Below are 12,255 nucleotides of genomic sequence, written 5' to 3' on the forward strand. Positions count from 1 at the left end.
GTTACGCTTGGCTGGGAAGACAAGTTTCAAAAGTAAGAGAAAGGGTCATGGGACTGTCAGAGAGACATTGAAGTATTTCACATTGTGAGTTGAAACTTTACTGCTGTTTAAGAGGAAACTGCATTCCTTCCCATTTGTGAACCCCAATGACCCTCCCGCTGGTGGCTCCCCGAGGAGGCCTGGAGACACAGCCACGGTAGGACAAAGGCCGCATGTTTTGAAATGGAACGAGGTGTCGTTCGGAACCAGTGCCGCCACTGTGGAAGGAACCCAAGAAAGCGCCTTCTCCTTTTCCTTCTGGCGAACCATCATCGCCTCGAATGGTGTCACTTTCATTTTGTTGTTGTTAGTTCACTTTATGTTTTTAAGTTAACTTTTCAGTCACAGTTGAGCTATAATACCTACTATAGGAGTTTGAGGTGTACAACATGGTGATTTGATATTCATATGCCTTACAGAGTGACCGCCCTGGTAGGTCCAGCGCCCACCCGACACGGCACGCAGTCACTCCAGTATTGTTGGCCATATTCCCCAGGCGACACTTTGTGCATCCCCACGACCGTTTGTAGCTGGCGGTTCGTACTTCTCAGTCTTTCCGCCTTTTTCCCCATCGCTCCGTGCCGCCTCCCAATTTGGCGACCCACCTCACTTTCTTGTTTCAGAAACATTTTCTTTCCCTACTTTGTTTCAGCATTTTAACAAATGGAGGAAGAAAATAATGTTTTAATGCCTATGTGTTTGGCGCTGTCCATCTGTATTACTTATTTTCGTTTCTACAGTAACCCTATTATATGGCAAGTATTCGTTCCCATTTCATTTATGTACTTTTGAGTTCCCGTTTTAACAAAAACTGTGGTCTTCCTTCAGAAAAACCTGAGAAAACCTGGCTCTTCATACTCCGCTAATGGACATGGGTGTGTGTGTGTGTGTGTGTGTGTGTGTGAGAGAGAGAGAGAGAGAGTGGGTGGGTGTATATGACATTCTGGGTCAAGAAATAGCGTGGCCCAAGAAGGAAAGGGGCACCCACAAAAAATGCTTGGAGGATGGAGACAAAACCACGGCAGGCTGGGCCCCGACGGAGTAGGGTCCTGGGTCTCAGGCCAAGGAGTTTGGACTTCATTTGAAAAGTGATTCGAGGATGTTTAACGGGGGGCCTGATGGATGTGGTTAAAGTGGAACTGAGGAAGACTGATGTGGCAGTTCTGGGCGAGAGGGTGGAGAAATGGAGGACAGGGTGTCGCACTTGCCTAGATGTACGGTGTGGTGGTTTAACACTCGCGGAGGGACAGGAGTCGCACGTGGAGGGACACACACTCCGTTGCCGCGGAAAACAAGCGGGCGGGGCTCGGCGACACGGAGGAGTGGGAGGTGGAACCCTTGGTTTCAGTGACGGAGAAGAACAGTGTGGAAAGAGGGACTTCGGGTTCTGAGCGACAGCGGGTGAGTTCAGAGGAAGGTGTTTGAAACAGTTGTAGGATGTGTAGCTGTGAATACCCCCTCGGCACTCTAACTAGGTATTTGAGGAAAACAGAATTTTGTTGGAACCTCTCTGAAGCCAGAGACTGCTGTATGATGCAGGGGTGTGCAGTGAGTATCTGTCTACACAAAAATGTCAGAAGTCTAAAGTCCTAGTATTGGATAATGTGTGTATTGAGAAAGGGCCCTTTACAGGTTTCTAAAGAAATTTTCAGCCTACCTTTGGGGACAGCGCAACTAATTGTTTTTGATTCCTCTGCATCTCTTCGGTTAGGAATACTAGGTGGCCTTTGTGCTGTTAGTGTTTTGTGTACTCTTCATCTAGAAATAGATTGTATATAGTTAAGATGGCAGATTTTATGATGTGTATTTATTATAATTAAAAAAATGTATATCTTGCTCTGTTTTCCTGTGCGGAGGCCATTCATTACGTTGGTTTGGTGATGTGGGTGGATGTTAGTATGCAGTTGGGGAATCACACAGGAAGCCAGGAGTCCCCATTCACCTCTGCTCGTGTTTCGAATGGCAAAGCCCAGTTACGTTGCTATCGTGGGAGGAAAGACAGGCCTTGTTAGAAGGTACGTGAAGGATGGCGAGAGGGGGAAGTGATTCATTTCCTTCCACCCGACCTGTACAACCAAATCTTTAGGAGGGACCTTTTAAATAAATAAATTAATTAATTTATTTATTTTTAGAGAGGGAAGGGAGGGAGAAAGAGAGAGAGAGAGAAACATCAGTGTGTGGTTGCTGGGGGTCATGGCCTACAACCCAGGCATGTACCCCGACTGGGAATCGAACCTGTGACACTTTGGTTCGCAGCCTATACTCAATCCACTGAGCTACACCAGCCAGGGCCAGGAGGGACCTTTTTTTAATGGGCTCTTGTTTTATGGATTAAACTGTCAGTGTTCCGGTTGCTGTGTTGCCCACCTTTGGGCAGAAAGAGAAACCAAATAATCATTTATCAAGCAGAGGACCAAGGTCATTACCAACAGTGATGAGTCATACTGAGGGCAGGTGCCCTTGATGTGATGTCAGCACATGTCATCCTGGAAACATTACCCCACCTAACCCCAGAAAGACATCAGACAAATCCCAACTGAGGGACTTTCCGGCCCCAGATTGCGGCTGGCTGCTGTTGGCTGAGGATCCTTTGCATCCCTTTGTGTCCAGAAAGCATGGAGAACGCAAACTTTAGGAAACTCTGTTTCTAATAAACTTCGGTTTAAAAGTTGCTAAGTCGTTTGCATTAGTCAGTGGCTGACCTTGAAGCAGCTTATTGGTAAGAGGATAAAATGGAAAATTAATCTCCATGTATACAGAGTTGTCATTTAAACATTTTAGGGATCACTCCTTGTTTGTAGTGGGTATTCACCAGCCTTCCTTGGAAGCAGAAGGGTTGCAGTTCCCATCTCCTGCTCCTGACAGCTCTTTTCTTTGCATTTTTTCTTTTTAAAATATTTATTTTTTAGAGAGAGGGGAAGGGAGGGAGGAGGAAGGAGAGGAACATCGATGTGCGAGATAAACATTGATTGGTTGCCTTCCTCACGTCTCCAGTCGGGGACCTGGTCTGCAACCCAGGCATGCGCCCTGACTGCGAACTGGTGACCTCTCAGCCTGTGGGACGATGCCCAGCCCACTGAGCTGCACCAGCCAGGGCTTTTCTTTGCATTTGAAGTCTCCCCGCCCTCTTCCCTATTCACCGTCTGTCTTACGTACTGTTTGTAACACCCAAACCCCATGCTTTTTTAAGATTTTCAGTTTTCTCCTAACGTCCTTCGTTGGTCCCAGAACCTCATTCAGGGTATCTCATCTCATCGAGTCTTCGGGTCTCCCGAGGCTTCTCCTGGCTGTGACAGTATCTCAGCTTCCCTGGGTTTTCCTGCCTTGTCCACTGTGAGGATACCTGGTCAGGCGTTTTGCGGAGTGCCCTCAGTTGGGATTTGTCTGATGTCTTTCTGGGGTTAGGTGGGGTAATGTTTCCAGGATGACATGTGCTGACATCACATCAAGGGCACCTGCCCTCAGTATGACTCATCACTGTTGGTAATGACCTTGGTCCTCTGCTTGAGGCAGTGTATGTCAGCCTCTCTGTAAAGTGACTCTCGCCTCTCCCCTTTCCACACTGTCCTCTTTGGGACGGAAGCCACTGAGGAGCGGGACATTATTTTTCGCCTCCATGAGGGTGGGGCATCTCCATAAGCTCTTTGGAATTCTGCCGCACAGACTTGTCTGCCTGTCCCCATTTATCCAGTCATTTCCAGCATGGATAGCAGTGTGCACGCGTGGGCATTTATCTCAGACTTTGGAGTATAATCCAGTACTGCTTTGTTCGTTGCTCAGTTATGTCGGTGTTGGCCATTGGGGGCCCTTTCAGTTGACCTCTGTGTCCCTTTGACCTGTTGTGTTTTTTTAAAGATTTTATTTATTTTATTTTTAGAGAGGGAAGGGAGGGAGAAAGAGAGAGAGAGAGAGAAACATCAATGTGCGGTTGCTGGGGGCTGTGGCCTGCAACCCAGGCATGTACCCTGACTGGGAATTGAACCTGCAACACTTTGGTTTGCAGCCCACACTCAATCCACTGAGCTATGCCAGCCAGGGCTCCTTTGACCTGTTTTGCTTGTTTGTTATGGAGCACTTTCTCATTCTGGCACCACAAGGTGCCCCAGACTCACCTCGTGTGTTTCCTGTCCATTCCTAGAAGCCCTTTCTCGGGAGGAGCCCTGGTGCCTTGCGGTGGGGAATGGTGCTGGGCACGAAGAGCCGGTGCTGGGCAGCCCCCTCAGTGTCTGGTGTTTGCTGCTTTGGTCTCGGGACCGACTCGGGGGTCACCTTCTCACACGACTCCCTCTCTTCTTTTTCTCACTGGCTCTTTCCAGTAAAGATGGCCCGGATTTGGTTCCTAGAGCAGGCAGGTTTTTAGAAGGCTAGATTAATGCAAAGTTACAATTCCTTAGATGGGGAACGAAGGAGGCTTTTTTATGTGGCTTGAGTTCCAGGATTGACACTACATAGGACTCGGAGTATCAAGTTAGATTGAATTGGGTTCCGTGATATCTTTGGTCTGTGATTTGCCTCTTTGATGACAGTTTTCAAGAATTTTACAGATTCACGAACCATAGGGAGATGGTTAAAAACTTACTCCAGTTCAATGCTGAGCATGTGGTTTCATCAAGGCGGAATAAGCAGATGAACTGGAGTGGACTGGGAATCAGAGATGCGCATTCGATCTTCACCGGTTGAAGGTGCCGCTGAGATTGCAGAAGGGGCAGAGGGCCCGGAGACCCTCCCACGAAGGGGATCAACTACTGCATGGGCAACTGGAACGGAGTGGCAGTCACATCTTCAGGATGTGACATCCCCCCTGTACTTGTCTTTTTTAAAAAAATTAAATGTATTGCGGTCACATTGTTAAGTAAAACCCCATAGGTTTCCATTATACAGCTCTATGATACACCTGTATATTGCCTGGTGTGTTTACCCCCCAAAGTCAGATCCCCGTCGCCCTGCATTTGACCCCTGTTACCTTTTCACACCCCCCTTCCTGTTCGTCTTCCATGGGAAACCCTCCTTGAGAACCATTGCCTTGCTGCTATGTGAGAGTAAACTGTAAGCTGACATGAACACACTCTTAACTCTGTCTCAGAACAGATAGAGGCACCGTATTTCCTTTTTTGTTTCTCATAGCATATTAATGATGGATTGATTTTAAAAATCTAACCTGAAGACTCAAAACTTAAGAGTTTGATACAGTTCTCGGGCTCCCTTGGGGACGGCTGACTTGCCAGGGTTCTGAGGATCGGAGGAGGCAGACCCCTCGGGCCTCACCTGCTCCGACTCCCGCCCACCTAAGGCGGGAGAGAGCTCCGCCTTCTGCAGGGCTGGAGGGCGCCGGGCCTTCCGGAGGTGATTCTCAGCCCGAGCTGCTGCTGCTGCCGCAGCGGCTGTTTGTGAGACTGGTGCGCCCCGAGCAGTGCTGTGTCTGGGTAAGTTTTCAATTCTGTTGTCGCTCGGGGTGGCGGAGGTCAGGTGGGCTCAGGGTAGCCTGGCGCCGTTGTGCCTCTGGGCTGAGCAGCTCCTCCGCCTGCCCCTCTGGTCTGACCCCTTGTGGGTCGTTCGTGTCTCAGCCTCTGCTTCTGATCGTGACCGAGGCGCACGCCCCGGCCCATGGGTTCTGCGATGGACAGTGAGAGCCCCTGACCTCCCACCCTGGGACCCTCAGTACCGGCCGCCCCACCGGAATGTGCTGCCCGTGTAGCTTCTTTCCTGCTCTTCCCCAAATCCGCACTCCCTGGAGTGAGGATGGCTAATGATCACAAACCCCTCTGCAGAACTCAGTCCCGACTGCTCGGCCAGACGGGACTCCTGGCTGGTTGTGGCATGAAAAGAGTGGGAACCTTCTCTGCAATTCTCTGACTGCTGGCCAGTCCTTGTTTGAATTTTATGCTTTCTCTGCTTGTTCTGTGGTCTGTTTCATTATGACAGGGTTCCCTCTAAATAGCTGAGGATCAGCCCCCACCCCCACATGCCTGGAGTTGGGTGTACGCTGTTACCCTTGCTTTTTTGGGTGGAAAACCTACCAACGCAAAGAAGCCGGAGGGCAGAGGGCGTGTCGGGCTGGACCGGAAGGGTACAGGAAGGACCGTTGTGCCCTCCCAGCGACTGTCAGTGTCTGTGTGGCCGGCACTTCGGGACCGAGTTCTCTTCCCCAGGGGCTGTCTGTGGAAATGCGTTCATTTTCGGCAACTGTATGGATGAGTTGTGTAGGCTCTTCCTTATCACAAAGTGACAAGAGTGTAGGTCAGTAAGCTACTTCACTGCAGGAGCTGCAGGAGGAGGAAGTCAGTGGGGAACTCACCGTCTCCCTCCGCATCAGTCACTGCACTGGTATTTCTTTTTCGTTCAGTATATTTTGTTGATTATGCTATTACAGTTGTCCCATTTTTTTTCTACCCATTATCCCTCTCTGCCCCGTGACCCTCCCCCCACCCTCCGGGGTTCCTCCCCATCCCCCTTAGTTCATGTCCATGGGTCATATATGTAAGTTGGTTGGCTTCTACATTTCTTATGCTATTCTGTTGGGAGCTGCCCTGCCTGGTTTCAGAAGCTGTAATCCCCCATGACTAAGGCTGAGTAAAGGACCTTGGGACTAAAAGCCACTTAGGAGACAAAGCTTATCTTCCTTGTAGGGGCACCACCTCTGCCCCCTTTCTCTTCACTCTGCTTGGCCCTGGGCGGATGACTGGTTAGCCAATCACGGGTAAGATTCCTGAAAAGAGGGACAACCTAAGACAGGCACAGTCTTGAAGGGGCTCTCAGGGAAGGACATAGGGGGCTATAGAGAAAGGGGGTGATGGACCCTCGCCCCTCGGCTTTGACATAGCCTGAGTCCTCATTCTGTCTGCAAGAAGTCTTCTAGTCTCTTGGCTGCCTTACTTCCCCTGTCTGATTTAAGCCTGAAACAATGCTGGAGGTGGGTGGGCCCTGTGCTGGAAAGGGTGGGTTTCCCTAGGGCAATCAGGCCTAAGAAAGAATGCATAAAATCCTATGAAACCTACTTTGCTAATACTCTCAATTTAAATGATAAGGGTGGAAGCAGAAAGTGAGTTTGTCCCTCAAAGTTTTATGGCCATTTAACTATCTGGCCCTCACTTAGAATAAGCCCTCAGAGTTCTTGGAATGTTATGTGTTGTTTAATCATTTCTGCCTGACAATGACTGACGAGCTTTAAGTATGCACCCTGTATTCCTGTGTGAATTGAACTTGCAGTAAAAGCTTGTCAAGGCAAGGGTCGAGGTGCTGTCATCTTGAGAGAGTGGCTGTGCTGTCCCTTTCCCTCCACAGGAATCAGTAGTCTGTGTGACTTTATCTCCTCTCATCCATAACGCCTCGGACCCCAGGGGCCGGGATCCGAGTCACTATTCTTAAACCTACACCCATCTGTCTTCTACCTACCATTTATGCATCTCATTCCCTGTGTGTTTTTCCCCATTCTCCTTCCTCCTCCTCCTCCTCCCTACTGATAACCCTCCATGTGATCTCCATTTCTGTGATTCTGTTCCTGTTCTAGTTGTTTGCTTAGTTTTGTTTTCATTGTTTAGGTTCATTTTTTGATAGTTGTGAGTTGTCATTTTACTGTTCATAGTTTGGATCTTCTTTTTTCTTAGACAAGTCCCTTTAACATTTCATATAATAAGGGCTTGGTGATGATGAACTCCTCTAACTTGACCTTATCTGGGAAGCACTTTATCTGCCCTTCCATTCTACATGAAAGCTTTTTCTGGATAGAGCAATCTTGGATGTAGGTCCTTGCCTTTCATGACTTCAAATACTTCTTTCCAGCCCATTCTTGCCTGTAAGGTTTCTTTTGAGAAATCAGCTGATAGTCTTATGGGAACTCTTTTGTAGGTAACTCTGTCCTTTTGCTGCTTTTAAGATTCTCTTCTTACCTTTAATCTTTGGTAATGTAATTATGATGTGTCTTGGTATGTTTCTCCTTGGGTCCAACTTCTTTGGGACTCTCCGAGCTTCTTGGACTTGATGCCTGTTTCCTTTGCCAGACTGGGGAAGTTTTTTCATTATTTTTTCAAATAAACTTTCAACTTCTTGTTCCTCCTCTTTTCCTTCTGGCACCTCTATGATTCGGATTTTGGAACATTTAAAGTTGTCCCAGATGTTCCTAAGCCTCACCTCATTTTTCTGAATTCTTGTTTCTTCATTCTGTTCCAATTGAGTGTTTATTTCTTCCTTCTGGTCCAAACCGTTGATTTAAGTCCGGGTTTCCTTCCCTTCATTGTTGGCTCCTTGTACGTTGTCCTGTATTTCACTTTCTATAGCCTTCTCTTCTTCCTTTGTTTTGTGGCCATTCTCAACCATTTCCGTGAGCATCCTGATTACCAGTGTTTTGAACTCTGCAACTGATAGATTGGCTATCTCCTCATTGCTCAGTTCTGTCTCTGGAGCTTTGATCTGTTCTTTCATTTGGGCCATATTTCTTTGTCTCGGTGTAGCTGTTATGTTGTAAGGGACAGAGCCTTAGGTATTCGCCAGGGTGGGGCAACCACATTGCTGCATTGTGGTGCTGTATGTGGGGTATGGGTCAGAGAGGGAACAGTGCCGCTTGCCCGGCTCTTCCCCCACTTTCGTCACTTCCCCCACTACCCACAAGTGAATTGGTCCCTTTGGTGCTGATTCCCAGGTGGGCGGGTTTGTGTATGTTCTAGGACCCTGTGGGTCCCTCTAATAGACTGTCCAGTGAGGCTGGGAGTTTCTCGCACTTCCACAACCCCCACAGATATTTACGGCTAGCGATTTTGAGGCTTTATTTCCCCACACCGGAACTCTGGGTTGCGTGGTTTGTGTCGCTCCCCAATTGTTCCTCCCTGTTCATCTGCACGTGAATGGGGGACTGCCCAGTCCGCCAGCCGCTGCCTTACTGTGCATTCTCTCCTCCCCAGTGCTCCTTTCCACCCCTCCTACCAGTCTGGGTGAATGTGTTTTCTTTGACTCCTTGGTCGTCTGGTTTCTACACAGTTTGATTTTCTGGCAGTTCTGGTTGCTTTTTATTTTTAAATTGGTGGTTGTCCTTCTTTCAGTTGTGCAAGGAAGCAAAGTGTATCTACCTACACCTCTGTCTTAGCTGGAAGTGGCCACCAATATTTCTTTGACACCTTGTAAGCAAGTCATAAGGGAACAGTTTAAACTTTGTAATGCCCAGTAATGCAGAAATTTGTATGTAATGTCACCGTTTTGCCTCCATGGATGTTAGGGGAGGCATAATTTGCTTACTGTATAAAGATGGCCACTGAAATTGGCGTAGCCTTTGAGGCAGTCATTTTGGCGTTTGTGTTCTTGGATCAGAACAAAGTGACCCATGGTTAGGTCAACTTTGGGAGCTGTTGCTTCCCTCTTCCCAGAGATTTATCTGCCTGAGCGCAATCTGTTCATGGTAGAAAAGTTCAGCATTTCCTCTGTGCATTTTTGTCCTGTGTTGGTGGGAAGGCTAGTATGACCTACGGAACTAGTATCTCTGTGTTGCAGTGTGTGAAGCGTTGCCTGAGGGTTTTTAATATTTTTCTAGAGGAGGTTGAGGGTCACTGACGTCACACAGCCAGGACTCGGAGGAAGAAGTGGTTGGGAGGGGGTGGGAGGGCTTTAGTGTGGGTGGGACAGACGGGCGGGGGAGTCACATGGGAAGCACAGCCTGCTTTCCAATTGGGAAGGGGGCTCTCTATACGGTAGAATTAGGGCCGACTGTAGGAGTATGTGACTTCCGTGAATACTGATGATTGCGTGACCTTTGGAGTTGCTGGCACGAAGGTAGGCGACTGTCTGAAGGTTGCCTCGGCACGAAGGTAGGCGACTGTCTGAAGGGGGACCTCCACGGGAGAAGGGGACGAGCCAGGGAGCCAGGGAGACGTCAGCTCCGGACAGACAATGTGGCTGCGGGTGCGAGAGGAAGGACTCCTGGAAAAGGAAACTTGGCTGAAAAGGCCACTGGCGCAGAGAAAGGTCACAGGTAACAAACAGCACAGGCGAAGGGGACAAAGGTTGGGAATGGACACTTTGGGGAGTGTCCTGAGACACTTGCTTTATTTCATTTAGTAGCTTTACCCTATTCCATAGCATTTAACTTTTTATTTTGAACTCATGGGAAAGTTGCAAAAAATAAAAAAGTTCGTTGCCATGTTCCCTTTCCCCAGTTTTCTCCCACCGCCTGATGGGATGGTAGCACGGTTAGCGGAACCGAAAAGCTGGCGGGGGCGCCCTGCTGCTACGTGGGCCACACACTGTGTGCGTTCTCTGTGGTCTCACTGTGCGCGTGGTCACAGCGCTGTCTTCCGAAGTGGCCCGGCCCGTTCCTCTCTCCCCTGCTCTCGTCAGCACGGTGACGTCACTCGCTGGTGACATGGTTTCTGTGCTCTGGTGCAGCTGGTCTCTCATTTTGGGCCTCCCCTCGTTTCTGGTTGCCCTTTTTCTTTGTCTTCCTCCATTTACATGCAGCAAAATTCCCTTGGTTTAGACAAATGCAACGAAGCGTGTGTCTGCCCCCATGGTTGTGATAAGAACAGTTCCAGCAGGCCCCGAAATTCCTTCTTCCAGTCCGGGTCGGAGGGTGCATGGCCAGGGGGCTGGTGGTCAGGGTGTGTCCCGGTGGACTAAGGGCAGCATGCTGGTGAGACCGCAGGGGAAGGCTGGGGGAGGTCTCTCCGTGCCAGCCGGCGGGGGGGAGCGGAGTGACCGAAAGCACAGGAGGAGGGGAGGAGGGCCGGCTTGGCCAGGCCAACTGCAGGACCGGGCAAGATCTGTAGGAAGGAAGGGTGTGGGGAGCGGGTTTGCCTGACGTCTGTTATCTGGGAGGCTGACGGCAGAAAGAAAAAGGCCGAGGCGTGGTGGAGTAGGTAAGGGGAGGAGATTAGGAACAGCCTGTGTCTGCTGGCAGGGTGGGAGTTCATGTGAAGGGAAAGAGGATTGCGGAGCTTAAGTGACACTGAGGACCCCCCAGGGAATACGGAGCAGGGATTTGCACAGCCTTCCCTTGGCAGCTGCAGAACCCGAGTGGGAAAGGCAAGGGCTCTCTCTTTCTGTGGCTGAGCTTTTGTTCTGACCGATGAGCGCTTGGAGCTGGGGCTGGGGTGGGTGAGAAGGAAGCCGGGAGTTGCAGGTTGAGCTGAAAAGGCCGAGGTGTGTAGGGGACCATCTGGTCACGTGGTGGCTGGGTCTCCAGGGTCCCTAGGGAGTGACGGGTGGAGGAGGGCAGGGAGGACTTGCGGGAGGAGGGTAAGAATAACCACAGGGAAGGTCTGGGGCTGGTTTTATTCTTGTGTTTCCCAGGGTTGTGCCCTGATTACGTGACTCAAGTTTGTATTCCCAGAATCAGCTTGAACTTCCACGTAGGTTACATTCACATCAGGAAGATCATGTATTCACCGAAGCAGGAAACATACTACTTTGGCCAAAGCGTCTGTGTATGGGTAGATGCTACCATCGGGATTTAGTGAAACAAGTCAATATCTATTCTGGATCATAGCAGTTGCGTTTACTAATTTCTTGTTAACGCGTACAGAATTAGCCAAATGTTTGCCTTCTGTTCATTTCACCTGTGTATGAACTGTTTGCACGCAGCATGTTGCCCGGCATGTATGTGCCGTCCGGCAGAAGTTCGGCCCTCCTGGGCGGTGTCTTCAGGGCCCCCACCCATGGGAGCCGGAAGGCCCTATAGCTGGAGAGGAAGTGTGAGACCTACAAGGTGCTTGATTACTGTCTGGAGTCACACGGGGTCTGACTTATGTGGAGGACAGAGGATGAAGTGAGCTCTTTCTTTGGCCTTTGTCACTTGCTTGGGGCCTTCCAGTGACATGGAATTCTTAGATTCCTTCTGTGGTTCCATTTAGTGTTATTTTTTCTCAAAGCTATACGTACTTGGACATTCATATATGTGCATATATGGGTTTGTGTTGTTATTTATTATTCTGAAACGTAAGCATCTGCCAGTTTGGGGGTCCAGTCTCCTCAGAGACAAGCAGAGGCGAGCAGAGGTTCTGAACACCTCCCATGACTGACACCTTCTGACCCGATTTCAAACAAACAAACAAACACACACACACACAAACAAAACCCCTCCTTCCAGCTGGTGTAGGAAACGTGGAGAAGCACGAGGCAGACCTCCCACTGCACCTGCTCCGTGTACCTGGAGGCAGTCACGGCGACAGAGCGGTTGCCCTTAGGAACAGCTCGGATGGAAGCGGAGTAGAAGCAAAAGGTCAGCTTGGAAAAAAA

The 12,255-nt window shown here is 49.5% G+C and overlaps 1 protein-coding gene across 12 annotated transcripts in view; it reads left to right on the forward strand.

The window, feature by feature from the left end:
- The window catches only part of ZNF532 (zinc finger protein 532), a 97,343-nt gene that overhangs the window by 28,457 nt on the left and 56,631 nt on the right, over positions 1 to 12,255 (forward strand). For 2 of the 12 annotated variants that reach the window (XM_045850393.1, XM_045850394.1), the window contains exons 1-2: positions 9,681 to 9,994; positions 12,107 to 12,238. The exons of 8 other annotated variants lie outside the window; for them this stretch is intronic. In XM_045850393.1, the coding sequence (XP_045706349.1) occupies positions 9,913 to 9,994; positions 12,107 to 12,238 (214 nt within the window). In that variant the 5' untranslated portion in view covers positions 9,681 to 9,912. Of the gene's footprint in view, positions 1 to 9,678; positions 9,995 to 12,106; positions 12,239 to 12,255 lie in introns of those variants that run through there. 2 more of the 12 variants (XM_045850407.1, XM_045850396.1) reach the window with 2 other exon arrangements.

Source organism: Phyllostomus hastatus, unplaced genomic scaffold (assembly GCF_019186645.2).
Source record: "Phyllostomus hastatus isolate PE091 unplaced genomic scaffold, TTU_PhHast_1.1 phas_contig_80, whole genome shotgun sequence".
NCBI classification, from domain to species: Eukaryota; Metazoa; Chordata; class Mammalia; order Chiroptera; family Phyllostomidae; genus Phyllostomus; species Phyllostomus hastatus.